The sequence below is a fragment of the Anser anser genome (genome assembly GCF_964211835.1).
Source record: "Anser anser genome assembly, chromosome: 3".
Classification (NCBI taxonomy): domain Eukaryota; kingdom Metazoa; phylum Chordata; class Aves; order Anseriformes; family Anatidae; genus Anser; species Anser anser.
In genome coordinates this window covers 1,558,281-1,584,054 of record NC_139722.1, presented here as the reverse complement: position 1 = coordinate 1,584,054, position 25,774 = coordinate 1,558,281, and the positions used below count along the sequence as shown (strand labels likewise).

Below are 25,774 nucleotides of genomic sequence, written 5' to 3'. Positions count from 1 at the left end.
GGCTGGTGTGCTTCCTGCCCTCTTTCTCCCCATTCATTAACAATGCAAAAGGGCTTGGGGGGGGGTGTGTCTGTTTGCCCAGGGATGCTTTCTTCTCCGAGCTGCCCCAGGTGGTGGATGCAGACAGACGCACGGACACCCGGAGGCACCGGAGATGGGGAAATCAGCCCCGTGGAGCAGTGCCATGTCCTGAGCTGGCAGGACACCTCCCTGCTCTGCCCTGAAACCCCGCAGAAACAAAGCAGACCAATGAAAACCCTACACCTAACATACACCTATATTTAACACCCCCCTCGCAGATGTCCACTAATGAATTTCCCCTTTTCCAGGCTTTCCTCTGCTTTTGGACCCCGTCTGAGCTTGTTCAAGCATCTCCTTTGTGGGAATCAATCTGGGAGCGTCATCTGGAAACTCTTCATGAAGTGAAGAAAACCCCAAAGCCAATGCTTTTGTCCAGCTTGGAAATTTCTGGTTTCAGCTCGCATTCCTATGTCAGAATGATTAGCATATTTAATTAAGCAAGCTTGTTGACATTTCTAGCTGGGTGGATGATTACTCTTCCTTCTTACAAGGAGCAGACAGCATGATGGGGAGAAAGATGAGAACTGCCAGCTTGTCCCCGGAGAAAGGCTTATAGGATCGGGTGGGATGGGGATGGGACAGGACGGGGACAGGAGAGACAGGATGGTGGGGTTGGGATGGGATGGGATGGGATGGGATGGGATGGGATGGGATGGGATGGGATGGGATGGGGGTGTCTGGGAGCAGGGAGCCGTGCCCTCCTGCCAAGACTCCAGTTTAATCCCCGCTTGTGCTGATAAGGTCACGCCGGGACCTGTGCTCCTGCCTGTCTGGGGCCGGTGGCTCTCAGGGCCCTATTTATAGTGCAGTGAGAGGATCAGGGGGAATCAGCGCCCAGCAGCCCCCGACGCTCGCCCCGCTTCCCGCAGACAGTCCCCGCTTGCTGCCTGCTACCAGAGTGCCCAGCCGATCCTTGCCAAGGTACGTGCTGGCACCACGGGTGCCTGGGCAGCCGCGGTGTCCTCCCACGTCCCCATCCCCATCGGGGTGGGATTGGGATGGCTTTTGGCTGGGAGAAGCCTGGGGAGCAGAGCTGGAGCAGGATGGCACTGTGGGGAGCCCCAGCGTCGGGCAGCTCTGGCTGATTTCTCCAGATAAAAGGGACAAAGTTGTGTATTTGTCTTGTCCTGCTATCAGCCAGGTCACCATCCCTCCATCCTGCTTGGACCTGAGCCCACCTGGGACAACCGACCCACAGCCGTGGGGAAATTGGGCCAGGCAAGCCCAGGATGGAGGTGGGATGGAGGGCGTGGGATGGAGGTCTGACCCTGCCAGGGGTGTCTTGATGGTCTGGGCTCCCCACGGAGGTGGGCACCATGCCCTCCATGCCTCTATTTATGGCTACGTCTGCCCCAAAACCATACAGAGGGGCGTGGGGAGAGCCCCAAATCCACGAACTCCCTGGGGGGACTGGGGAGGTGGTGGGACCCCTTGATGCGCAGCGTGATGGGAGGGCTCCTTGCTCCCCTTTGTCCCCACCAGCTGCATCCTTGCTGTGGGTCCTGTTCCAGGGAGTTCCGGCGCAGTGGGATGTGGGGAAAACCAACGTGGTCCCACACGGGCACAAAGCCCTGCCCGAGGTGACGGAGCCATCCCTGGGGACCGTCCCCATGCGCCCGATGGATCCCTGCCCCAGCACCGGCCCCGCCGGGGCGCCGTGGATGTCCCTCCTCCTGCTGGCGGTGCTGAGCGTCCCCTCGCTGCCAAAATCCCTGCCTGCGTCGTACGGTGACACCGAGGAGCCCCAGGAGGGCACGGGCCTGATCCAGTGCGGGGAGTACAGCAACCAGGTGCTGCCCAACGGGCGCTGCAGGATCGTGGCCACGCTGCCGCAGGGGGACGAGCAGCGGTGCCCGGACATGTTCCGCTGCACCGACGAGGTGTCCTACTGGCTCCACGAGAATGAGGAGCGCAAGCAGCAGATCCTGGAGCTGCGGGAGCTGATCTCGGAGCTGCAGGAGGAGCTGAGGAACCACCGGCATCGCATCAAAGTCCTGGAGCTGCAGGTAAGGGGCTGCCCTCGGCAGGTCCCCCCCCCCCCCCGACCCCTGCCGGCTCCCAGCCGCTTGCAGGGAGGGGATGCAGAGGATGATGGCGAAATGCTCAGCGTTGTTCTGACCACAGGGGTTTATCCATTAAACCCCTCTTACTGTGCTGGATCGAGAGCCTTCCAGGGCTGATCTTTCTTATCGTGAGCTGCAAACCCCTCTGGTTTTATCCTGCTGTAGGAGGAAGGAGACCATCCCCACCGCCTCTGAGCCTGCCTAGGATGGGTTGGGGTCGCTGACCCCGTAGCGGGACTAGAGATGAAGCTTTAGGCAGCCAGGGCTGAACCACATCTCAGGTGTCCAAGGCTGAGTCCCCCGTGTATAATGCAGGGAAGGGGACGAGCGCTCTGGGAGAAGCGTGGCTCCAAGCTGACCACGGAGGGATGGCTCTGGGCTGCGCTGAAGATTTGGCAGGGCTTCATCTGCCTGGCCTGGGGTGCCCCACGAACTGCTGGGGGTGTGTGCAGAAGAACCAGGGGCAATATCTTGGTGGAGGCTGGAAGCCTGTTGCGTAAATCTCAACAGGAGAGATGGGGCCTGATAGGGTCTGGCCCTGGGAACCCGTGTGACTCATTCGCTGTTTGGCTTCATTTTCCCCTCGCCCATGCTCTTCCCACGGGCTCCCTCTTTGCCAGGCTTCCCCTTCCCAGGCTTCGTGCAGGGTTTTGGGGCTTTGTTTCCATACCTCCCCCCACGAAACCCCCACGTCCACCCCACGCAGGGCAGAAGTCACTGTTCTGCCGTAGCCCAGGGATACCCACGGATTACAGGCCCGGGGGGAGCCCCAAATCCACGTGGGCATCCTGGCCGCCCACCCTTTGGGACCACGATACCTCCATCATGCAGGGACGCCCCATGCAGACCAAAGCTCCCTCCTGTGCCCACCATCCCAAGGGAGCTGCGTCCCATCGGGCACGTTTGAGCACTGTGACCCCAATACCTTTGGGTGCCTGCTCAAGGCAGTTTGTGCCTTGGGTGACTTCTTGTGGGCGACCTGCTGCTGGTGCAAGGGAGCGGGCACATCTCAGGCTCCCCCACCCCGCCGCCTCCCCCAGTCTCCACTTTTCCTCGCCCTCTTTCCCCTCTCACCGGGACAAGCCGATGGGACAGCTCTTCCATCCTTGGCTTCTCGCATCCATCCCTGGTGACTCCTGGTTCCTCAGGGCTGTCTAACCCATGCTTCCCCATTCCCAGCCCCACAGCATGCGTCCCTGCTACCTGGAGCTGCAGCTCCTTCACGGAGCTCTCCAGCTTGAAGCCAAGGAGGGAGAGGGACAGCAGTGCACTAGATATTTTCCAGGCAGCGTTCATGCCCTTAATCCTGTCTTCCTTTCCAAGCTCTGAAACAACCCACGTAACACCCTGCCTGTTGTGTAGGGTCTCTGGGAGCTGGGAGAAGGTGGCAATGCTGCTCAGTTGGACCAGGGCACTGACCATCATCCTGCTGGTACATGTCCTGCTTATACAGGTCCCTTCCCGTCCTGTCTGCTCTCCCTTTTTGCCTCCCCTCTCACCCACTTGATAATTTCTGTGTCTTTGTGCTTAGTTTATTATCCTGTTCTCTGTTAATTGCTTTTTTTTTTTTTACTTCCCACTGAGTAGTCCTTAGCCAGAGAGGGTGGCAGAGGGGATGCTCACCCAGCAAACCCTGGCTGCTGGTGGATGGGGACGATTCTGGGGCAGCAGCTGGGGGGGGGTTTCCCCTACACACCCCAGTGCCTTCCATGTAATGGTTTCTGTGGGACCCAGTTGGTCTTGTAGGGATCGTAGAGAGCATCCCTCTCGTGGAGAGCCGTGAATGCAGTGACACAGACACTGCTCCTGGAGGAAGGGGTGAGTTGGGAGAACTCATTTCTCCTCTATGGGATCCCCAGTGAGCAGCAGGGAAGGAGCTGGGAGTGCTGCTGGGCTCCGCACTCTGCAAGGATGCACCCAGGGGTCCCGGGGGGCAGCCAGGTCCCCAACCCTACCCAGGTGTCCCCGAGCAGTTCACACCTTGGGGACAGTGCCAGCAATGCCTGTGCCACCAGGCTACAGCCGCACGCAGAGAGGGGATGTCCCCTGGGATATCTGGGATCCCTTCGGGCCATTTGCAGGGGGTTTCAGCCCTCTGTTGGAAAGGGCCCTGAGTGATTGCATTTGGCTTTGAACCCAGCCTTGTTTTCAGTGGGAAGCTGCGGCAGAGACCTACAGCAATTTCTCAGTTTTGTAAAAAGACTCTGGAATGTAAAGGGGTGGAAGAAGCACGAAGAGAACAAAGCCTGGAGAGCTCTGCAATGAGCGCAGCCCTCTGTCCAAGCGCAGGAGGGGGTAAAGGCAAGAAGCGCAGCTGAATGCGGGGTGGGAAACAAGGCCTTGCAGCTGAAACAAGGAAACCAGAAGCAAAAATGGCTGCTGAGCTGGTCCCCTACACACCCTACAGTCCCAGGGAGAATTCCACCAGAAGTTTTCCAGCTCTGTTGGTCTGGCCACTTCCCAACGCCTGTGCCCAGCCCAGCAGGCTGCTTTTCCCCACCTCCCCTTGCTGCCTCCCCGCCGTGCCCACCATCCAGCCTGGCTAGGGCTCTCCACTACCCTTCCTCCCGCTGAGGCGCTGTTGCTCCTTTAATCCGTCCCCATAAATCAGCCTCCTGCTGCTTTGCCACCAGTGCTTCTCCTGCCGCTCGCTGTCGGCTCATCCACCCAGCACAGACGTCTCCCCGAGCACCCCAGGAGCCTTCCCAAGCGGGCTGGGAGCAGCGGGCTCTGCCAGGTCCCAGCTCCTCCCGGGTTAACGGGGACCCCAAAATGGGGTCAGGGGAGGTGGCCCCTTCTCTGCCTTGTTTCCCTCCCCACCTCCTTTATTCCACCGTGGTTTAGGTGAGCAGCCCTATAAGGCTTGCACTGCCCCGTCACCCACGGAGCAGGACCCCGCTGCGCTCCGATGGAGAAGCTCCCTGACAAACCAGCCCCGGCGGAGCAGGGGGATGCGGCGGGGTCTGCTGATTAAAACCAGCCTGGCTGTGCTGGTTTTAATAAGCAGCAGGGGAAAAAAAAAAAAAATCTGTCGGCTGTGGAGGAGGAGGGGATTGTCTGGGAGAGAGCATCACGGGTTTACGCGCAGAGCTGGCGCGTGGGTGCAGGCTGCTGGTGTCGGTCACGGCTCGCGGAGCAGAGCTGATTTACGGGCGAGCCAGAGACGTTGCGGGGCCGATAAGGAGAGCACCACATCGTCGCAGACCCTCGTTCCCAGCCTCGTTCCCCCTGCCTGTCTATCTGCTTGGGATTTGGGGATATGGGCAGGCTCATCCCGTGGCGATCTGGGCTTGTTGGCAGGGCCAGGCCATGCTCAAGTGGCACTGGGAAGGATGCTGTAGAGCTGCCATTAGTTATCGGTGCAGAAAACATCCTCTGGATGCACAAACCCCTGCCCGCAGGAGGAAATCCCCACGCTCAAGCAGCATCGTTGTGGTTTTGAGGGTACCTGGGCACCCTGCACGCCTTTAAGGTTGATGCTGGTGGCGAGATAACAACGATATGGGGTCTGGGTTCACCCATACAGCATCCCGTGTCACAGCGTGGGGACATGGGGACATCAGGAGGAAAAGGAGAGGCAGGGGGAGAAGCAGCACCCCACCAGTGCAGGGCCAGGGCCAGGGGTTGTGGGACCCCCGGGGTATGGGGCAGGGGGCTGCGCTGGCCAGGGGAGGGAGAGGATTTTCCCCAGGCTGCTGCGGGGTTTTGGAGGGGCTGCTCAAAGCCTGCTCTGCCATCTAACGGGCAGGGAGCTCTGAGCGAGGTGAGCGCCTCGGCATCTGGAGCACGTTCAGTGCGTGCTGATGGAGCTGGGGGTGCCCATCTCAGTGTGAGTCCCCCCCCCGCGGAGCTCGGGCACGTATCCTACATGGGATCAAAGACTGCACATCCTAAATACAGGTGGTAAAAGGGGCTGGGGCCCTGCATCACCAAGGTTGGTACCCGAAGAGCAGGAGGTGGCTCCTGGTGGCACGGGCAGCTCCTTGCAGCAGGGTGCTGAAAGCTTCTGTGGTCCGAGGGGAGAAAGAAGGGCGCTCCAGGAGGAAAAACCCAGCGGTGGTGGGGTTGCTGGATTCACCCTGAGATGCAACAAGTTGGAGGGGTTTGGGGACGAATTCCATCTGCCACTTGGCTCACCTGTGCACGTCCCACCTGTGCCAGGGAACACCACGCAGGTTGTGGGTCCTGCCAGGGTCTGGGGGCTGCAGGGTGCCCCCATATCCCCCCCCCCACCCTCCCCATCCCAAATTTTGCCCTGCCCGCAGCACGAGGAGGCAGCCGGCCCGAACCGCAGCCTGGAGCAGCGCGTGCAGGACCTGGAGCAGCGGTACAGCGAGGCCAGCACCCTGCAGCACATCCAGGCCACGCTGCTCTACGACATGCAGGCGCAGATCAACAACGTCTCCGTGCTGACCGACTGGGTCTGGCGCAACCCCACCTGCCTCGGCCCCGCCGACATGAGGCTGCAGGAGGAGACGCACCGGCCAGGTGATGGGGAGATGCCGGGGGCACCGCGGGGGGGTGGGAAAAAGGCTTTCAATCCCCTTTGCATGCAGCCCGATTTCACCCGAGCCTTCCCGAGGCTCCTCGGCGCAGTGGAATCCTGTGGGGATGTTTTCTGTGCAGCCTAGGAGCGGGTCCGGTCCCTTGGCGGCTCCTTTTCCTCGCCCCGGATGGTGTGAGATGCTCGCAGGGCTCAGCTTTGGCTTTGACAGCCCCGTTGGCATCGCTCCCGCCATTATTCCATCTGCAGTCAGCTGCAGGAGCCTTCCTCCCAGCTCCAGGGACTGTTTCCCCATCAGAAAAAAAACATAGAAAAAAAAAAAAAAAAAAAGGAAAAGAAAAAAGAAAAAAAAAAGAAAAAAAAAGATAAAAGAGCAAGAAATAATTTTGTCTCAAAAATTCATAACATGAAATTAGGGCTTTTGTAATACCCTTCAACTCTGAAAAACCAACAATTTTCCATTATTTCTCATACTCTTTAGATTTAATGTATGCATTTAAGTTTTTGCCAGTTTATTTTTGCTTGATTTCCTTGTTCCATTGAAATGTTTTATTCATTTTATTATTTTTTTAGCAAACGTGGGAACTTCCAATCAAAAAAAGCATGTTTTTTTTTTTTTTTTTTTTTTTCCTGCCATTCTGCCCCAGTTTTCTGCCAAAAAATCCCCATTGATGAAAACATTTTGACCAGGGCTTCTCATAGCCGGGATCTGCACAGCTCCGCCTGGAGCTGCTGGAATTGCAGCGGGGTTGGCTTTGCAACCTTTTGGGTCTCCGGGGCCTTGGTAAGGGGGTGCTGACCCCCGTGCCCAGCCCCATCTCAGAACCCCAAAGCCCCCGGGATGCCTGGGGGCACCCCCAGAGCTCACAGCAGAGGGGCTCCAGCAGCACCGTGGGGGCCCCAGGCTGGGCACTGGGTCCAGGTCTCTCAGTGCTGGGGGTCCAGGACTGCTCCCAGCACTCTGGTGCTGAGCAGAGGGGCAGGATCCCCTGCAGCAGAAGTCCAGGAGGAACATTAGGGAAGGATGAAGGGATTCTTCTCCAGAATGGTCCTCCATCCTGCCGTGCACCTGGTCTTACAGATCCAGCACCTGCCTTCTCCAGAAAGGAGCGGGCTCAATCAGACGGCACGCACAGGAGCTGCTGATGGCTTTCACCTCCCAGCTTTGATCTGATTTGAGCTGGTGATGCCAGGGGGGAAGGCACATTACTTCTCCCCAGGCCAACTAATGTAAGAATTTTCCAAAAAATTGCATTAAAAAAAAACAGAGCGCAAAGCTCTTTTGACCATCCATGTTGTGGTGGAGGCAATGCCAACAGCTCTAACCCTACCTGCTGCCTTTGGGACGTGTGTGCTCCTCCCTGAGCACGAGCCGGGATGTGGAGGGGTGCTGGAGCTCCCTTCTACACCCATGGCAGCCCCCTCCATAATTTGATGTGACCGGGATGCTGACACCTCTGTCCTGGAGAATCGCAGCCCGGGTGCAGCCGCTTAGAGCTGTTCCCTGCAGAAGGAACGGGGCTCTGCCTGCTCTCCTGGAGGCTTGCAGGGTCTGCGTTGCCTCTCCCCGACCTCTGCTGGTTCCTCTGCACCCAGCTGGTTCACCCCTGCACTCTCTCCTGCAGCAGCTGCTTGGTGCCAGCCCCAGAGAATGTCCCCAGCGTCCCCAGCCTGTCCCCAGCCTGCAGCCACCACTCTCCCCAGTTGCTGAGCCAGGATTCTGCCACTATTCAACCGTCATTGCCCCCCCAGACTTATTTTCCCATCCAGGAGCTTTCATCAGCTGCCAACCCTGCAGCCTCTGTTTGCCTCGCGGAAAGGCAGTCTCCTGTGCTTTCTGCTCATCCCCCCCGGGCCCCTGCATCTCCCAGTGACACCAGCCTGGTGTCCAGGCCACATGTGCTTGGGGCTGGCCTCGCTGGATGAGCGGAAGGAAGGGGAGCTGCCCGTGGGAGCTGCCTTTGTGTCTCTCTTTCTAAAGATGACAATCATCACACCAGGCTGTCGCCATCTGCAGGGAGGCTCTTCTCACAAATGCTTCATTTTGCGTGCCCACACGCACACGAGCTGGATATTTAAGATAATGAGGCAAGCAGTACATGGACTGAGCCAGGTGTGGTCTTTCCACTGCCCTGACTAGGTAGGGTCTCCATTCAGCTCCCCTTGGGCAGTCACCTAGTGCCACCTGAAACACCAGGAGCATCCAAAGCATCCCCCTAAGCCTGGCAGGTACAGGACAGGACCTACCTGGGACACCTGAGAGCCAGCCAGGATGCTCCCGGGCATCTCAGATGTCCCTGGGCACGTCTGTGCAGAGAACTCAGCCGAGTCCCTTCAGTAGGTGACGGGAGGAGACAGGGAGAGTGGATTTCTCTCCTCTCCCACGTAAAGCCAGGATGAGCTACCCTCTGCAGAAGCCTGTCTCTAAGGACACCAGCCGAGACCGCCTCTGAAGTATAGATAGCTCGTGCCAGACAAAATAAATCCCGCCTGGCACATCCTGGTTAGAAACATCTTTAGAGTCTTCAGAATGGTTTTGATCCCCTTTCCTTGAAGACAATGCCCACAGCAGCAGTTTGGGAGAAGAAAAAAAAAATCCTTCCTCTGCCAAACGTACCAACAGCTGCTGAAGAACTTTTTGGGGTGAGGTGTAACCCAACAGACCTCAGGCCTGGCAAGACGTGTGACATTTCTGTGTTACTGTTATGTTATCACAAAGCCACGTCAGCTGATGACCCTTCCCCAGCCACAGCACCCTAAGTACAGACCCGCGCTAATGAACTTGATCACTAATGGGCCGCTGCACTTGGGCAGGAAGGCAACATAATGCAACGTAGATGCTCTCAATTCAGGATTTTTGTCAGGCTCTGTGTTACGATGGCATGAAAATAACCCTTACCCTTTTTTTCTGTGTTGTGTACCAAATGTCGCATTTCTCTGCTTTCTTGCAGAGATGAAGCACGCCAGGAACTGCCCCATTGACTGTGCTTCTGTTTACTACAACGGGCTCCGGCGGTCGGGGGTCTACAGCATCATGCCCTCCATCGGAGGGATGCCTATCGAGGTGCTGTGCGAGATGGACACCGAAGGTACTGCGGGACCTTCACGATCTCCCAGGAGAGCTCTGGGTGGGAGATGTGTCCCTGTGAGCTGTGTCCTAGGAGAGCTACGTCTGGGTCACATCTCGATCAGTGAGAGCAGCATCTCCGGGGGGAGCTCAGCCTCTCTGCTGGCTAAAGAAGGGGATATTTGGATAAAGAGTTCAAACCAGGCATTATGGCTGGGAGTCAGTTGTCTAGATTCAGGCGTTTAGGGCTCTTTTACATCTCCCCAGATACCCAAGGTATTTGCAAAGATCTAGTGGATACCACACAGGGCTTTGGGAAAGAGAAGCCCTTCTGGAGTAGCGGGTGGTCCCTGGGGGTGCCTGGAGCATCTCCGGGCAGCCGAGAGCAATCCCTAACTGTAGCAGTGCTGAAGTGAGATGGGAGGGTATGCCCAGAGAGATTTTGGTGTGTGTAAGTGGGAGCAGATGACCACCCAGACCTTTGTTGTCTAAATATCCATACACAACACATATCCATCAACCCCAGGCACAGACTTACTAACAAAATCAGTTTGCGACACCCAGAGTTTGGAAGAATGATGCCAGTTGTTAGGGAACCGTGGTGGATTGTCAGCTCTTTGCCCCATGGGTGTGCTCCAGCCGGGCTGGACGTGTCACATTAACACGTTGGCCCAAAAGATCTACAGGTGATGGCGGCTTGTGGACATGAGCACTCATTAAGAAACAGGCTATTCAGACGATGTGGTCTGTGTTATGGCATTACTATTATTTGCATGACCGTTGTCACAATCTTGGACACTGCCGAGTGACAGCCTGTACAAACAGCAAATAAAAACATGGCCCCAGTCCCCTCCTCAGTCTTACAGTTTTGGAATAAAATGAGAGAGAGGGATTCAGACAGATGGGAGAGCAGATGGAGACAGTGAGACAATGCTGGAAGAGAGCTCGTGTGCCTCTGTGGTGCTGCGGGAACAGTACATAACAATCTCCAAACTCCAGGATCTCCAGTTCGTTCCAGTCCCAAAACATTTGCCTCCCCCAGACTACCACCGTACTCATCTAAAACCACCTGAAGGTCTGGAATGAACCCCTGACAGCTGGCAGGAGAACATCATCACGAGCAGACATGGGAGAGGTGGGAGCCCCTTTCCCTGAGCTGCGTTGGGCACCACGTTTGATCCCTGTAAACCAACTCACACCGTGGTTTGCCACTTGGTGGGAGAGGGCAGGACAAGGAGACACCTTCCTGAGCTGGAGATGGAGCCTCTGAGGCGACACCACGCCATGTGATGGTGTGGGGACTCATGGACATTCGCTACAGACTCCCCTTTTCCATTCTCTCCTGGCAGGTGGGGGCTGGACGGTCATCCAGAGGCGTCAGGACGGCTCGGTTGACTTCAATCGGACCTGGAACGAGTACAAGGAGGGCTTTGGGGACCTCAGCGGCGAGTTCTGGCTGGGCAACGAGAACATCCACAAGATAACGAGCCAAGGGGACTACTCGCTGCGTATCGACCTGGAGGACTGGAACAACAAGCACAAACACGCCTTCTACCAGGTCTTCAGGTAGGAGCTGGGATGGCCTTCCCTGGTTCTTGGTGTTTTATTATCTGTACCACATCAGCCACATCCTTTCTTAAGCAGGGGTGGCAAGGTCTGTCTAGACTGTCCCAGAAAAACTCCTTCCTTCTCTCTGCTGGAAATGTTTGTGGGTGACCACGGAGTAACCTGTATGGGAGGATGTGCAAGGCAGCACTGCATGTTTGAAGCTTTGGGGCTTAAGGTAGACCTCAAAACTGCTGAAACTACCCGGAAACAAAAAAAAAAAACAAAACAAAACAAGACAAACAAAAACACAAAAAAATATTGCTTGAAAGTGTCTTGGAGCATCTTCTGCCAGCAAACATCCTCTGAATTGTCACCCCGATTTTTCCCATCAGATGCCATGCGCAGCAGCAGTCACCTTCAACCTTTGCTAGCCCAGGGGCAAATTACTAATTATCTCGGTCAAGGTGAAGGACAGGATGCTTGCTCTGTGGAGGAGAGGCGGAACTGTGTAATCAGAGGGTTTGTCTTGCCAAAGCCATCTCAGCTCTTTGTTGTGGTTTTAGAGTCATGGTCTGCCCGGCTCGGACCTATAGCAAGTGCCCTGAGTCATGACAAAAGCATCCCACAGAAGGGAGAAATACATCGACTTTGGCTCTTAGAGGTGATGAATCACAGTGGGGAGCCTGGGCAGAGCAGCCCGATGATTGCTAGGTGCCCACACCAGGAACGCGGTCCCCAGACTGGAGAGGAGGCTCAGACACTCCCTTTTAAATAGTTTTACCTTTGCTGGCAGCATCGAGGACGAGGCCAACTACTACCGCCTGCACGTGGACGGGTTCAGCGGGACGGTGGAGGACTCCTTCGCCTGGTACCACAACAAGAGGAGCTTCAGCACTCCCGACTCGGGGAACATCTGTGCCGAGATCTCCCACGGAGGCTGGTGGTACCACCAGTGCTTCTTCTCCAACCTCAACGGGGTGTACTACAAGGTAAGGGGGGGACAGGGACACAGGGGTGGCACTCAAGGCCTGGGGACAGGGACCATACAAGGCCCGGGGCTGGAAGGGGGCTGTCCTCATGTCCCTGCAATCCTTCCTGGCTTGGCCAGCCTCTGCTCTTGGGGCAGGGCTCAAGGGAGCGCTGGCACCGGGGCAGCCCAGCCCTTTTGGTGCCAGGGATCAGACACAAGTATCAAGCCACCTCTGCATGCTGTAGTTTGGGGCCGTTTGATGGTGACTCATGCGGCCTGAGATGCCATCTCCACTGGGACCATCTGAAATATGTCGAGCTTTACGTGCTCTTCCCACTGCATCGCCGCTAAGCTCTTTGCCGTGGTGTTTGAGCGATCAGTTTTCTGATGACACCTCCATGCTTTTCCCATCCTTCTTTCTGCACCGCAGGGCGGCCGATACTCCATTAAAAACCGAAAGATCCTGGGGCCGGACGGCATCGTGTGGTACTCGTGGAAGGACACGGACTACTACTCCCTGAGGAAGGTGGTCATGATGATCCGGCCACGCACCTTCCGGCCCCACCTCTCCCCGTGAAGCAGCCTCGGGCCTTCTTCGATTCACCCACTGCTGGGAACAGAAGGCTGGAAATAACTCCTTGGGAGCAAAAACTGAGTCTGGGGATCTCTGACAGACTGAGCCACCATCCTTCTTGCTGCCTGTGGGCCTCGGAGAGAGCTGAACCACCAGCAGAAGTGTGAAGGCCTTCAGCAGTGTTTGGGTGGTGAAAGCTCTCCTCACGCCGCGGAGGTGGGCCACGAGAGGGGCCTTGCAAAGACGAGCATGGGGCAGTTTTTCACAGCAGTTCTTGGCAGCAGTTCTTGGCAGGATTGGGCTTCCCCAAGGCCTGAACCCCAACCTGGGTGCTGGCTTGGACTGGGTGGTGGGACTAAGCCCCACGCTGAGGCCGGAGCTTGTGTTGAGGGGAGATGTCGAGCGCTCTGGATGTGAACCCAAGAGTAATTTCAGACCAGCAATCCTGCATGTATTTCCCACATCTCTGGGTTCAGTGTTCACATCGCTGTGTGTATTTAGCACTGGAGGCCCACCACTTTAACCCAGGGATGTCCTGGGGTGGCTGCGAGGTGCTGAGATGGCCCTGGGGAGAGCTGGGAGACCCAACGTTACTGCCCAGACATCACCATGGGCAAAAGAGGAGGAAGATCTGCAGTGGTCCTCGCTTCTCTGGCAGGGATTGTGTAGTTGCAATAATTATGCTCCAAATAAAAGGATTTAAAAATCAAAATGCTGAAGATTTTCCATTTTCCATTGCGTTTTCACCTCTCAGTCCTTTCTCTGACAAATAACTGATGAATTTTCTATCCAGCTTAAAAGCGGTCTGCAGGAATGATAAGAGGTGATTTTAAGTCTTATTTTACTGCCTTGTTCTGGATAAAGAGGACTTGTTGTTGCTTTCCTTTAATTTCTGTAGGGTTTTTACATTTGTAGGTGCAGCTAGAGCCCCTCTTTTTTCTCCCCAGCTTGCCTCCTCGCAGGATCAAGAGATGGAGACCACGGCCATGCTGTGGCTGGTGATGAATTTTTAATTAAATTACCTTTTTCCTGCTTCATTTGGGCAGAAGAGTTCAGAGAGGGTTCAGGGAAGGGGAATGGCAGATGTGTTACAGGTTAACAGCAAGAGGAGAAAAATGAGCTCCCCAGGCCTCGCTGGGTCATTGTCCAGGCTCATCGGGAGCTGCGGCCTGGCGAAGGACGATCTGAGCTGCAGGTGGTTATGGATGGGATAACCTGGGATGCTGCACCAGGAGCCCGGACACGGTTGGGTTTTTGGGGTGAGCATCCCGATACCTTCTGCATTGCGCCTTGCTCCCCCCCAAACCTCCCTGGGGAGGCTCCTCCAAACAGCCTCCTCCTGGAGGTGTCGGTGCCACGACCTGTGCCCACACTGCCACCTTCTTACCCTCGGTGCCCCCTTTTTCTCCTCCCTTGCCACCCACTGGCTTCTCCCTGGGGCGAGCTGTGCTCTCCTGGCTCTGCTCCCCGTTTCTCTGCCGCCCTCCTCAAAGCTTTTGGGCGTTTTCCAAGACTCCTCGGAGGAAGCTCCCTCGGTCTCTCCCTGTTTCCCTCCTCCCCAGCCCAGCATGGGTGCCTCTTTCCATTGTGCCATGGTTCCTCCAGCCCTTTGGGCCCCGCAGTGCACACGCTGTTGTAGGCTGTGGCACAGGGCCCTCGGGTAGAGCAATATATTGTGTTATTCTTTGTTTATTAAAATAAAATGGACTGAACAGAGCAGTATTTTATTTGCTGTGGGTTTACCCAGCTCCTACAAATCTGCCGATGGTCGGCCCCGAGACTCCTGCTGATGTCATCTGCTCAAGATTTATGCCTCCTGCCCGCTCTTTGAGCCTGCGGCCTTTCTCCACTTCTTGCATTTAACAAAACCTTCTGCAGCCCCCTGCTCCTCTCCCACGTGGCTTTTGGGGGTTTGGTAACGCGCAGCCCACCATTTTGTGTGACCATGGTGAGCTCCACACTGCTGACTCCATCTCCTTTTCTGCAAGGCCCTATGTGATACCCCCCTTTGCTGTTGCACTTGAGCGTGATGGGAACCCTTAACATGATCTCTGCTTTCCCACGAATGACTGGATCCCCCCGGGATTTGTCTTAATGCTGGCACTGACTCCCACAGCCAGGGGACCACCAGCTTCTTGGTTGGACACCCACCTTCCACGACTCCTTAGGGTCAGGGAGGACGTCCTTATATCAGACCGGGGAGGACCAGGTTGGTGAGGATCTCCTTGGCCCAGGAGGAATGGACATTTGGCCCCTTTGGGAAGCTGGTCCTAAATTTTGGTGCCATCATCTTTCAGGGTGAGTGAAGGCAGGAGAGGAGTCGGTGCTGTTTCCTCCTTAGGGCTGGGGAAGCAGAACTCCCCCCGGCTCTCCTGACACCAGGGACACAAAGTTTTGTTCCATGGATGGACCAAGGTGGGGTCATCTGGCCTCAGTATAGACCTCAGTACATGTCCAGCCCCCTCATCCTCACCATGTCGGCCAAATCTCCTCTCCTCCCCTCCACGCAAACAGCTTCAATTTGGCTCGTGCTCCCCCTCTACCCCCTTCCCCACCCCAGTGCAAGCAAACCTGGGGTGCCGCCCCCCCAAAAAAAAACACACACGGGAGACACTGCACCGCTCGTGAGAAAACAAAAGAAATGCCAAGGCAGTTTATTTACAACCGTAGTATACAAAAAAAGGACAGCTCGTGCCGCAGCTAGAACAGCCCCCTCCATCCCCTTCGCCCGCCGCCTTCTCCCGTGCTCCCGTTTTTGGCAGCCCCTCCTGGCCCAGGGGCTGGTCCCCCCGAGGCCTTGGGTTTGGGGCGAGCATCTCATGGCACAAGAAGAGACACGGCTCCCTCCGGACCTGAATCAGTGCTTGTAAAACCTTCTCTGGCCGTAGAGGAGACCGAGACCTTGGTTTGCATCAGGGTTAGAGGAGCCAGGGCCTGGCGGTACTGGGACCATTGTCTGCTGGCAACTGGGAGAGGAGGGGCTGTACACCCCTGGCAGAGTCTCCATCGTCTCCTTCTGGGAAGGCAGGACCCCCTACCCTCCTCACCCTCCCTGGAGGCACAGATCTCCCTCCCCAAAGCACCTCCTGGGGGGCACGGCTCGGGACAAGCCAGCAGCAGGGTGCCACTCTGCCTCTCGCCCTGGAGTCACTCTGGAGCAGAAAAGGGGACTTTTGTCCGAGAACTACCGAGAAGATGAGTCTTGGGAGAGTTCTTACAAAAACAAGCAGCTCTTTGGGAAGTCATGGGGCTTTTCGGTGTCACCCTGAAAAGGATCATCAGCATCTCCTACAGCCGGGTGAAGCCTTTGGAGCAAGTGAGTCTCGCTCTGACCACCTCCTGAGAGGGGTCTCCTCTCCCCCTTCCCCAAAGTGGTGCTGTAAGGTTTAGGGGTCAGTAACACCCACCCTGGCTGGGAGCCTGGAGCTGAGGTGGGAGGAAGGGAGTGGGGGTCACCAAGAGATGCTGCTGCCCATCGATGGCCAAGCGCCCGCCGGGGCAGGACGGAGCTGGAGAACCGCAGCTGGAGGGGGGCGCGCACCCGCCCGCCTGCCCAGCACCAAACGAAAGTCACACACGACGCACATTTCCCCCCTTCCCTCCCCACCCTCTCCATCCCCGGGGCCACCTCCTCCGCTTCGCCGGCCCTGGGCTGGCTCCTTCCGACCTCCTTGGCGGGCGGCGCGCCGGACCCCCGTGGGGCGCGCGCCCCGAAGCCGGGGAGGCGCCCACCCGCCCACCCATCCGCTCACCTCCCTCCCCACCCTCCCCGAAACGACTAGGATGGCTTCACTGGTCAACTCTGTACATTCACAAACAAAGAAAGCAGAGGAACGTCCCCTTCCACCGGCCGGCCTTGCGCTGCGGCAGCCTCCGCCACCTCCCCGGAGCTGTCAGTCCAAGCATCGCCTCTTTACCTGGAGGCCTCTTCCTTGAGCTCCTTGTTTTTCCTCACTTCTTCTGCGTGTTTGTCCTGTGGGGGGGGGGGGTGAGGGGGTGGGAGGGAAGGGGGGGAGACGCGTTAGCTCGCCGGGCTTCGGGCCCCACGGGCGGGCCAGCTTCGGAGGGGTTCGAAGGCACGAGGGCGTTCGCGAGGCCAGGTTCGTCCCCGGAGGGACACCGGTGGGTCAACTGCGTCCTCTCCTCCCCGGGGGGGCGTTTTAAGGACTGTGGAGGCACTCGGGGACAGACAGACAGATTGTCCTCGCCCTCTATCTAGGAGGTAGACGTCAGCCAGACAAGGCGGAGCGGGAACCCCAAAGGAGATGGGGCGAGCTCGGATTGTCCGTCATTATCTCGTGCTCTCTGCCTCTGCCCCAAGGCTGGCCGAGGCGTTTGGAGAAGGGCACTGGGCGAGCTCCTTGCAGAAGGGATGTTTTGGAGGGAGCTGGAGGTGGTGAGGGTGGGACCTTCCGTGCTGAGGCTGGGAGCAGACCTGCTTCGGGGGAGAGAGAAGAGGTCTGCACACAGCGGCGGCACGGCAGCACGGACACGCCAGGCCCGGTGGGGTCACCCCCGCCCCGGTGGGACCTTGATTTTGGGTAACGCCACGCGGCGGGAGGGGAAGGGGCACCCCCCCCTTCGGTGGTGTCCCCAGGGGGGGTTGTGCCATCCCACGAGCCATGCGGGGTGCCCGGACGGGTGTCCCAGTTCTTCCCCCCCTCCCTCCTCGCCGGGCTCTCACCTTCTCCTGCAAGCGCTCCAGCATGGCCGCTAAGTGCGCCTCGCGGTTCTCCTTGTTGGACTCCATCTTCTGCGCCAGCTTCTCTTTGGCCATTTTGATGAAGTTGTTGTTCTCCTCGATGGCCTTCTGGATGACCTCCCGCTCGTGCTCCCGCTTCTCCGCCAGGTGCTTCAGCAGCTCGGCCTCCTGGTACTGCGTGGGCAAAGAGGACACCGTGGCCATGGGCACCACGGGGGCCTCGGGGACCACGGGCACCGCAGGGACCACAGGGACCATGAGGACCATGGACACCACGGGGACCACAGGGACCACGGGTTCCTTCCCTCCCCGATGGCACCATCCCCTCCAAACTCATTGATGACCCCAGTGGTGGCCATGCCATGGGCATGAGGCTGTGTCCCCATGTCACATCCCCGTGTCACCTCCCCAGGCTGCACTGCTGCAGGCAACCCGCCCGACCCACCTTCCTCCTCTCCTCTGCCGCCTCCAGCTTCTTCTGGATCTCCTCCAAGGACGGGTCGCGCCGCCGGGGCAGGGAGGCGTTGAACTCGGGGATGCCGTCGAAGGACGGGGGCTTCAGGATCACCTCGAAGGACTGCCCCGAGGTGCGCTTGTTGAGCTCGATGACTTCCATGTCAGAGATGACGCACCAGGTGAGGTCTACGGTGTCTGCTGGGAGAGGGGCAAGGGCTGACTGCCGGCACGGGCGCATCCCACCCACATCCTCCCGTGTCATGGGGCATGAAGGGATCGAGGGCAGCCCCGCAGGGAAGCACCTGGGGGTGCTGGGGGATGGAGGGAGCTGGCACCGTGCGCTGGCAGCCCAGAAAACCAACAATATCCTGGGCTGCATCAGAAGAAGTGAAGCCAGCAGGGTGAGGAGGGGATGGTCCCAGTTCTCCCTATATGTCCCAGGAGGACGTGGAGCTGCTGGAGCGGACCCAGAGGAGGCCCCGAGGATGGGCAGAGGCTGGAGCCCCTCTGCTCTGGAGCCAGGCTGAGGGAGCTGGGGGTGTTGGGCCTGGGGAGGAGAAGGCTCCGGGGAGACCCCCAGCGCCCTGCCCAAGGGGGCTTTCAAGAAATACGGAAAGACTTTTGGGCTTGTAGTGACAGGAGGAGGCGTGACAGTTTGAAGCTGAAACAGGGCAGATTTAGGTTGGCTTTAAGGGAGAAATTTCTCATGCTGATGGTGGTGAGACACTGGAGGTGTCCCAGAGAAGCTGTGGGTGCCCTGAGAAGGGGGCCCAGCACGCCCACGGGGCTCCTACCTTCATATGTGTACGCGGGTTTGTTCAGGGGGTCCGAGAGGAAGCAGGAGCAGAACAAGGAGACGAGAGGCAGCTCCTTCATCTTCTCTTTGTAAGCTGGGGAGAGAAGGCGAGAGTGGGGTCAGGGGGCGGGGGTCCTGCCAGGCGTCGGGCAGGGGCTGCCACGTGCTGGGGATGGGCTGGGATGGGGCTGGCACAGTTTGCTCAGAGGTTTAGAGCAGGCTGATGCAGGAAGGGTAGGCAAGGCGTGCAAAGACACCGTGCAATGGGGAAACTGAGGCACATGGCGATGGGGAGCCTTTCTCAACGCGGGTTATGCCTGTCCTGGTGCAGTAACCACACGCACGACCCCTTGCTGGGGTGCTGTGCGCATCCCAAGGCAGGGGTTAGCTTGGGATGTCAGCCATTCCTGGGGTCTTTTGGGTGGGCAAGGGGCTTGGGGGTGCCCCAGCGTGGGGATGGGGGTGTCAGGGCTGGGTGCACGGAACCACGCCGCCCCCTGTCCCCGTGGGACCCCACAACGGTACCGTACCAGCCAGAGTCATGGCGCGGCGATCCTCGGGCGTCTGCAGCAAGAGCGATCCTGGGGCCTGGGGGGGGAAAGAGGCAGGATCAGTGCGGGGGGGTCTGGGGGCTTCACTCGGCCCTGCCCTCCCACGGGGAGGGGGGGGCAGCTGCACACACCCGGCCTCGCGTGCAGGCTGCTGAGATGGGAGGACACCGGTGCGATGTGGTGGGCACACGGTGGGGGGACGGGGACACGGCGGTGATGCGAGGGGACACCGATGGGGTGGGGACACGCTGGGGTGGTGTAAGGGATACCAGGGCGGTGAGATGTGATGGCACGCTCGTGTGACGGGCGCACACCGTTGGGATGGGATTTGTGGTGTTGGGATAGGGGAACACCGGTGAGGTGGGAGGTGCAAACAGCAGGGTGGAGAGCGCACGTGGTGGGAAGCGATGGGCGCGCACTGGTGCGATGGGAACATACTGGTGTGATGTGATGGGCACACACTGGTGCAACAGGCACACACTGGTGCGATGTGATGGGCACACATTAGTGTGATGTGATGGGCACGCACTCGTGCAATGGGCACACACCGGTGTGGCGGCAGCAGCCAGCACCGTGCTTTGGGCACATGCAGCCCTTCCCTTTCCGTGCTGCCCAACACCCGCACAAGCCACATGCGTGCACGTGCGTGGCCGTGCCAGGATCAGCGTGCACCTGCACACGCACTCACAGACCCCACCCCACGAACAAGCGCACCCCCCCCCCCCCCCTTTGCACGGCCTCTGCTGGTGCACGAGCTGCGAATCTGCCCGTGCTGCCGCCCCACACGTCCTTCTATAAAAAAAGGGACCCAAATCTGTGCCTTCCAGCAACCTCCCCACGCATCCTGGGACAGGGGAGCTCTCGGGGAGGGGGGGGGGGGGAGGCTCTGCTGGCTCCCCCAGCCGCAGCACGCCCAGACCCAGCTCATCCTGTGGGATCCCCCAAAATCCCGACACCCCCCCATCGCACACGATGCGCTCATCGCCTCTGCGTTTTCCAAGCAACCTGCCACCGCGTGGCAACGCTGCCGGAGGGGGGGGGAAAAAAGGGACAAAACGTGGTGGCAGCCTGCAGGGACACCTCCCTGGAGACGCCCCCCTCTCTTTTTGGTGACCCCCCCCGGGGGCGAGACCCCTCTGAGGGCTTTCCCCATCGCTTGCCCAAAGGGTTTTGCCTTTAAGCAGCTGCTGCCAGGCGTGGAGCCGAGGCAGGGCGGGGATGCTCTGGTGGCTCGTGTGCCCACACGAGGCTGTGCGCGGGGATCTGGCAGCGCCTGGAAGCGTTCGCCTTGATCCTGCCTGGCAGCCTCCCCCCCCTCCTCGCGTTACCACCCCAAATCCTCATTTTTCCCTGGGCTTGCTTGGAGGGGGGGCGGCTCGGAGGCATTCTGGGCTCCAGAAGCCCTTCTTGCAGCCCTCCTGCTCTGGCTGGAGGATAAAACCCAGCAGATTTTTTTCCCCCCTATCAAAGCGGAGGGAGGTCGGGGGCCACCGGGGAGAGGGGTGGGGGCCACCAGCCCCGCTCCCCCTCGCCGGATGAAGGACCCGTTTTGGGGTTTGGAGGTTTCCACCCCGCTGAGCCCCGATGGCGGAGCTGGGTGTGGCGGGGGCTCCGGCGCCGCTGTCGCCACCCCAGGCTGAAACCTCGCTCAAACCCACGGCGTGGAGGCGACGGCGGCGAGGCGCACGTGGCGGGGAGGGAGCCCGAGAGAAACCCAGCGGGGTGACACCCAGCAGGGCCGCATCGCACCCTGATCTCATGGGGGACAGCGGGGACACCCCACCTCCTGCCCCCTTCCCTCGCAGAGCGACGGAGACGGGGAAGGGGGGGTCTCGGGGGGGCTCCCCGCTCCCCTCCTCGAAGCTTTGAAAGCCGCGGACGGTTTTTCATCCACCTCCTCCTGCCCTCCTTCTCGTTTTCCCCCTGCCTGGAATAAATATTTCAGCGGGGCTTCCTGCCACCAGCAATAATTCAGGCTGGCCCTGCCCTCGGGGTGCTGGGCATAAATGGGGGGGGGGGGCTTCGGGGTGCCCCCCAGGCTGGGCGGGGGCTGCGGACCCCATCCTGCAACCCCTGCGCTTGGGGAGCGGGGAGGGAAAAAAAAAAAAAGGGGTGAGGGGGCTGAAAAGGGGGCGCGGGGGGGTCCCCGGCTGCAGGGAAGGGGCGGGGGTCCCGCTGTGCAGGGCGAGGGGGAATGCCAGGCTGGGGGGGGGGGGCTTTGAGGGAGGGGGGTCGCTGCCCCAAAAAGCGCCCAGAGATGGGGTGGGGGCGCGCAGCCATCTCCCCCAGGTACCCCCCCGCTGAGGATGCTGGAGGGTGACAAAGCCGGGGAGCCGCGTCCGGAGGGCGAAACCCCCCCCACACACACCCCACGCCCCCCCCCCCAAATTTCTCAACGCATCCTTTTTCCCCCCGACACCCCCCCCACCCCCACATCCCCCCCCCACCCCCAACCCCCCCCCCGTACCCCCTTTTTTTCCCCCTCCCCGCCCGCTGCGCTCACCCCACCGCCGGCACCAGCGCTGCCGCTCGGCGCTCTCCGGGCTCATTTAACGCGGGCGCGGGGGGCTCGGCGGAGCTGCCCCCCCCCGGGGGGGGGGGGGGGGTTGAGATGGGGGGGGCCCGGTGCCCCCCCCCCCCATGACATCACCTCCCCGGCCGCCGATTGGAGCAGCCCCGCGGCCGCGTTCATTGGCCCCGAGCCGTGCGAACCGGGGAGCAGCCCGGTGACGTCACGGCCGGCTGCTATTTTCGGGGAAAAAGGGTAAAATGATTTTAAAAAATTTAAAAAAAAAAATTAAAAAAAAATATTTGTAGAAAAGATTTAAAAAAAAAGAAAATTAATGGAAGCGTGGAGGGGGAAGGCACGAAAATGCTTGAAAATGGGATTTTTTTTTTTAAATATAATTTTAGTTTTTATTTCTAGGGTTCGAGCCCAGAATTAGGCTGGCACCCAACGGGGGTCCCACTTTTGGCTGGGTTTGGGGGGCTCGTGCACGGCGAGGGGTGGGTGCCACCCGCCCCAGCAGGACACAGCTGGGCAGTGACAAAGTGACAATGGTCGGGAGCTGGAGGCTGCAGGCGGGGGGCTCGGGGACACCCCGCAGCTTCGACGTCCCCGGGTGGGGACAAAGCGCCCCCGCCGCCCCCCCCCCAGTTTGGGGTCATCGGTTATGGGGTGTCCCCTCCATCCTCCCGGGGCTGGGACACCACCCAAGCCCGGTGTGACCCGTTTCCAAAGGCACCTGAGGACCAGTTCTGAATAAAACTGGGCAATGGGAGCTCGGCGAGGCCAAGTCCCACATCCCGAAGCTATTTCGGTGTCACGTCCCCCCCACCCCGGGGCGCGCGGAGGATTCAGGGAGCGCCTCCCAGGTCTGTGCCCTCCCCACGAGCCCGATCTTCTTCCCCCCCCCCCAATTCGGTTCACCCCGGCCTATTTACGCCGACGGCGGCGATCACGAGCCCGGCACCTCCAGGGGACCGTGCAGGTAAATTTAGGCACCGGTCCCCTCCGTCACACCGCGGGCGTCGGGCTGCGGGGAGGTGTTTCCCCCCCCCCAAAAAAAATGCCCCCGGCGGGTGGCTTCGCGGAGCCTGCAGCCCCAGGATGGCCACAGATGGAAATTGGGGTGACACCGTGCGGGGGGACACCGCAGCTCGGCAGACCTCGGGGAGGTGACGCCGACCGTTTGGCACGGGCTGCCCTCCGTGTAGCGGAGACGTGGGGTTTGGTGTGATGGTCGGACCCCCCCCCCTCCCCCCCAAAAATTGAGCTGGCAGGGAGCAAACTGGGGGAGAAGTGGGAGCAGACTGGGGGAGCAGCGGGAGCAAATTGGGGGAGAAGTGGGAGCAAACTGGGGGAGCAGTGGGAGCAGACTGGGGAAGGAGCAGGAGCAAACTGGGGGAGCAGCGGGGAGCGGAGCAGGCAGAGGGGAGAGATGCGGGGTGCTGGCAGGGAGCAGGACACAGGATGGGGGCTGGAATTAGGTGGTCTTTGAGGTCCCTTCCGACCCAAACCAGTCCGTGGCTCCGTGGGGCGCTGGTGGAGATGGTGACGGGGTCCGAGGGGCAGCACTGGCACGGGGCAGCACAAGCGGGGACGTGCCCCTGGCACCCCCCCCTCATGTCCTTGCACACACTTTTGCACGCACCTGCGCCCATGGGTGCACAGCACCGTTGTGTCAGTGCAGGGAAAAGGGCCCTGGGGCCTGATTCGTCTCCTCGGGGGGCTTTTATAACACCTCCCGCTGAAGCTGGATGGGGCATCGCGTCCTCGGAAAGGATGCTCCCGTGCGCCGGCGGGAGGCGAGCTCCGCGCCAGAGCCCCCGTGGCACCCACGCAGGTGTGGGGGCCGTGGGACCCCTGTGGGACGAGGAGCTGCGGAGGGAAGGGAACGCACAGCGGGGACGAGGGGAGGGAAGAATCGAGCTGTAGCATCGGGCAGGGGGACAAACAGCCGTTGTGGGGACCACGCGGGAGCGGGACGGGCCCGGCCGCGGCTGGCACCGGGCGCGTGGCACCCCGCGGGGGGGGCTCTGCACAATTCCTCCTTTGAGCTCCCCGCGGGTGCAGGCTCAGGGCACAAACCCATCCCTGGGGGGGGCACGTCCAGCAGCAGCCTCTCTCCGTCCTGCTTTCAGCTAAACGAGGCCCAGAAAAAGGAGGCCAAGGAGATTTGGGTCTAGCCAGGGCCCTGGGGACCGCGGGCTGCCACGTGCCACCCGTTTCCCATCCGCGCGGGGCTGTCCCCAGGTGGGACGGGTGGGATGGGGGGGGTGAGGGGGGGGTCAGCATGGCACGGGGCTGTCCCCAGCTCCAGGTGGGACGGGGCTGGAGGAGAAGCTGGGCACGAAGCTGGTGGCAGGTAGGAACGAGCGCTGGCAGCGAGCCGAGGCCGTGGGAGAAGCCCCCGGGTCTGGCAGCACCTGTGTGCCTAACAACCTGCTCAGCACCCTGGTGCTGACACCCAAACCTTCCTGGCTATGGGGTCGAAGGGGATGGAAGGGACCCGGGAAAGGTTTCCCCCTGGGCACACATCCCGCAGCCTCGGTGCAGCCACGGCTCAGCCCCCGATCTTTCAGACCCCCACCTTCTTTGGACCCTCCTCGTTCTCCCCACGCGCGGCATTTACGCCACTGCCTAATTTCGGCTGTTCAGCCCCCTTTTTTCCAGCTCCCCCCCGAGCTCCCCCTTCCCCTTCCCAGCTCCTCCCAAGCCGGGGTCCCCCTTGCCGGGGCTGGGGACCCCCCCCCCGGGAGCGGAGGCTCTGCGCCTCCAAAAAGGATGCTGAGGGCTCCAGCACCAGCCCTGGGGCTGGGGAGGGGATGAAAAGCAGGGAGGGGGGAAGGGGGGGGGGGGAATAATAAATAAATAAAATATAAAAAAGCACCGCCCTCCCCCAGATTGGGCAGAAATGACATCATCGCCCGGCCGCCAGCCAATGGGAGAGCCGCCTGCTTCTCCGAAATCTCGCCCGTCCCTATAAATCCTGGGTGCTGCAGGGATGGGGGGCGAATGGCAGCTGGGGGGGCTCCGTGGCAGCCGGTTCATCCCCCCCCCCAGGGGGGTTGCAGCCCTGAAACCCCCCGCCCAACCCCCCGGCACTGGGGAGCTCCGTGCCCATCTGGGGGGGATGCAGGGATGTGTGGGGTCGGGGATGTAGGAACGTATGGGGTCTATAGGGTTGGGGATGCCCCGAAGGGTGGGGGGGGAGCATCGATCCTGGCCTGCGTGCGTTTGGCTGGGGAGCCCCCAGAGCTCCCACAGCCAAAAATAAGTCAGAAAGGGTGATTGAAAAGAAACGGGGAGCCTTCCGATTGCCGCAAGGAGGAAGGTTTGGGCTCGGGTGTTGACCACGCTCAGGTTTTGGGGCACAAACCCCCCCCCCCCCCCCCCCCCCCACACACACCCCCACCTGCTTTTCCCCAGTGGGTGCTCAAACGTGTGAGCCTGTGCTCAGCGCCGGGGGGGGGACGACATCGGCCTCGCTGCTGGCCCCGGGGGGGTCTGGGTGGGTGCGAGGAGCGGCGCTCGCTGCCTTGATTTCCACCTAAAGCCATTTCTCCGCCTCCGTGGGAAGGAAATTAAGTTCTGGGGAAGAAGCGGGTACCCCGATCACACTGAAAAAACAGAGTCTCAGGGAGCTAAGTAGTTCATTAATTGATATATTTTCCCCAAAACATTTTTTTCACCAAATTGGTCAGAAAAAGTCAGAACGTCTCACTTCTGCGATCCCCAGCGATGCCTCGTTTCACCCCGTAGTGCCATTTTTTACTCCAGACGCCGCAGGGAAGCGTTCCCTTCGGGCCTGACGAAGCAAAACAGCTCACCCCGCTCGAGCCCGGGCGGCTCCAACAGCCTCGCTGCCTTGCTCCTCGCCCCCCCAAAAACCGTGCTCCGTGTGCCCAGACGGGACGAGGGGTGCCCGAATTTCCAAACGCTGCCAGCTCGAGGCTGTG

The 25,774-nt window shown here is 59.8% G+C and overlaps 2 protein-coding genes across 7 annotated transcripts; one reads left to right on the top strand and one right to left on the bottom strand.

The window, feature by feature from the left end:
* Positions 1-709: 709 nt before the first annotated feature.
* LOC310897728 (angiopoietin-4-like) lies at positions 710-13,831 on the top strand. The gene is made up of 6 exons (XM_083831617.1): positions 710-2,087; positions 6,410-6,632; positions 9,600-9,737; positions 11,065-11,281; positions 12,057-12,252; positions 12,664-13,831. Exons 1-6 carry the CDS (start codon positions 1,398-1,400, stop codon positions 12,808-12,810), a joined length of 1,611 nt encoding a protein of 536 aa, XP_083687743.1. The 5' UTR covers positions 710-1,397; the 3' UTR covers positions 12,811-13,831.
* Positions 13,832-15,445: 1,614 nt separating this feature from the next.
* On the bottom strand, positions 15,446-21,918 carry STMN4 (stathmin 4). Of its 6 annotated transcripts, none has more exons than XM_083831152.1 (6): positions 21,816-21,918; positions 19,292-19,349; positions 18,760-18,855; positions 17,955-18,163; positions 17,492-17,683; positions 15,446-16,780 (listed from the first exon to the last, which is right to left on the bottom strand). In XM_083831152.1, the coding sequence occupies exons 2-6, from the start codon at positions 19,302-19,304 to the stop codon at positions 16,721-16,723; spliced, it is 570 nt and encodes a 189-aa protein (XP_083687278.1). In that variant the 5' UTR covers positions 19,305-19,349; positions 21,816-21,918; the 3' UTR covers positions 15,446-16,720. The 6 variants fall into 6 exon arrangements, with proteins under 6 accessions (XP_083687278.1, XP_083687279.1, XP_083687274.1 ...); XM_083831153.1 differs by having other exon boundaries at positions 17,955-18,160; XM_083831148.1 differs by lacking the exon at positions 15,446-16,780 and adding an exon at positions 16,791-17,245.
* Between the last annotated feature and the right edge of the window lie 3,856 nt (positions 21,919-25,774).

Coding starts and splice junctions, on each gene's coding strand:
- LOC310897728 (XM_083831617.1), top strand. CDS start 1,398: ATGCCCTCCATGCCTCTATTTATGGCTACGTCTGCCCCAAAACCATAC. Junction 2,088..6,409: donor TCAAAGTCCTGGAGCTGCAG/GTAAGGGGCTGC, acceptor CCCTGCCCGCAG/CACGAGGAGGCAGCCGGCCC. Junction 12,253..12,663: donor TCAACGGGGTGTACTACAAG/GTAAGGGGGGGA, acceptor TCTGCACCGCAG/GGCGGCCGATACTCCATTAA.
- STMN4 (XM_083831148.1), bottom strand. Junction 17,684..17,954: donor CGGCAGAGGAGAGGAGGAAG/GTGGGTCGGGCG, acceptor TTGCCCACGCAG/TACCAGGAGGCCGAGCTGCT. Junction 17,246..17,491: donor TGGAGCGCTTGCAGGAGAAG/GTGAGAGCCCGG, acceptor TCTCCCCCGAAG/CAGGTCTGCTCCCAGCCTCA.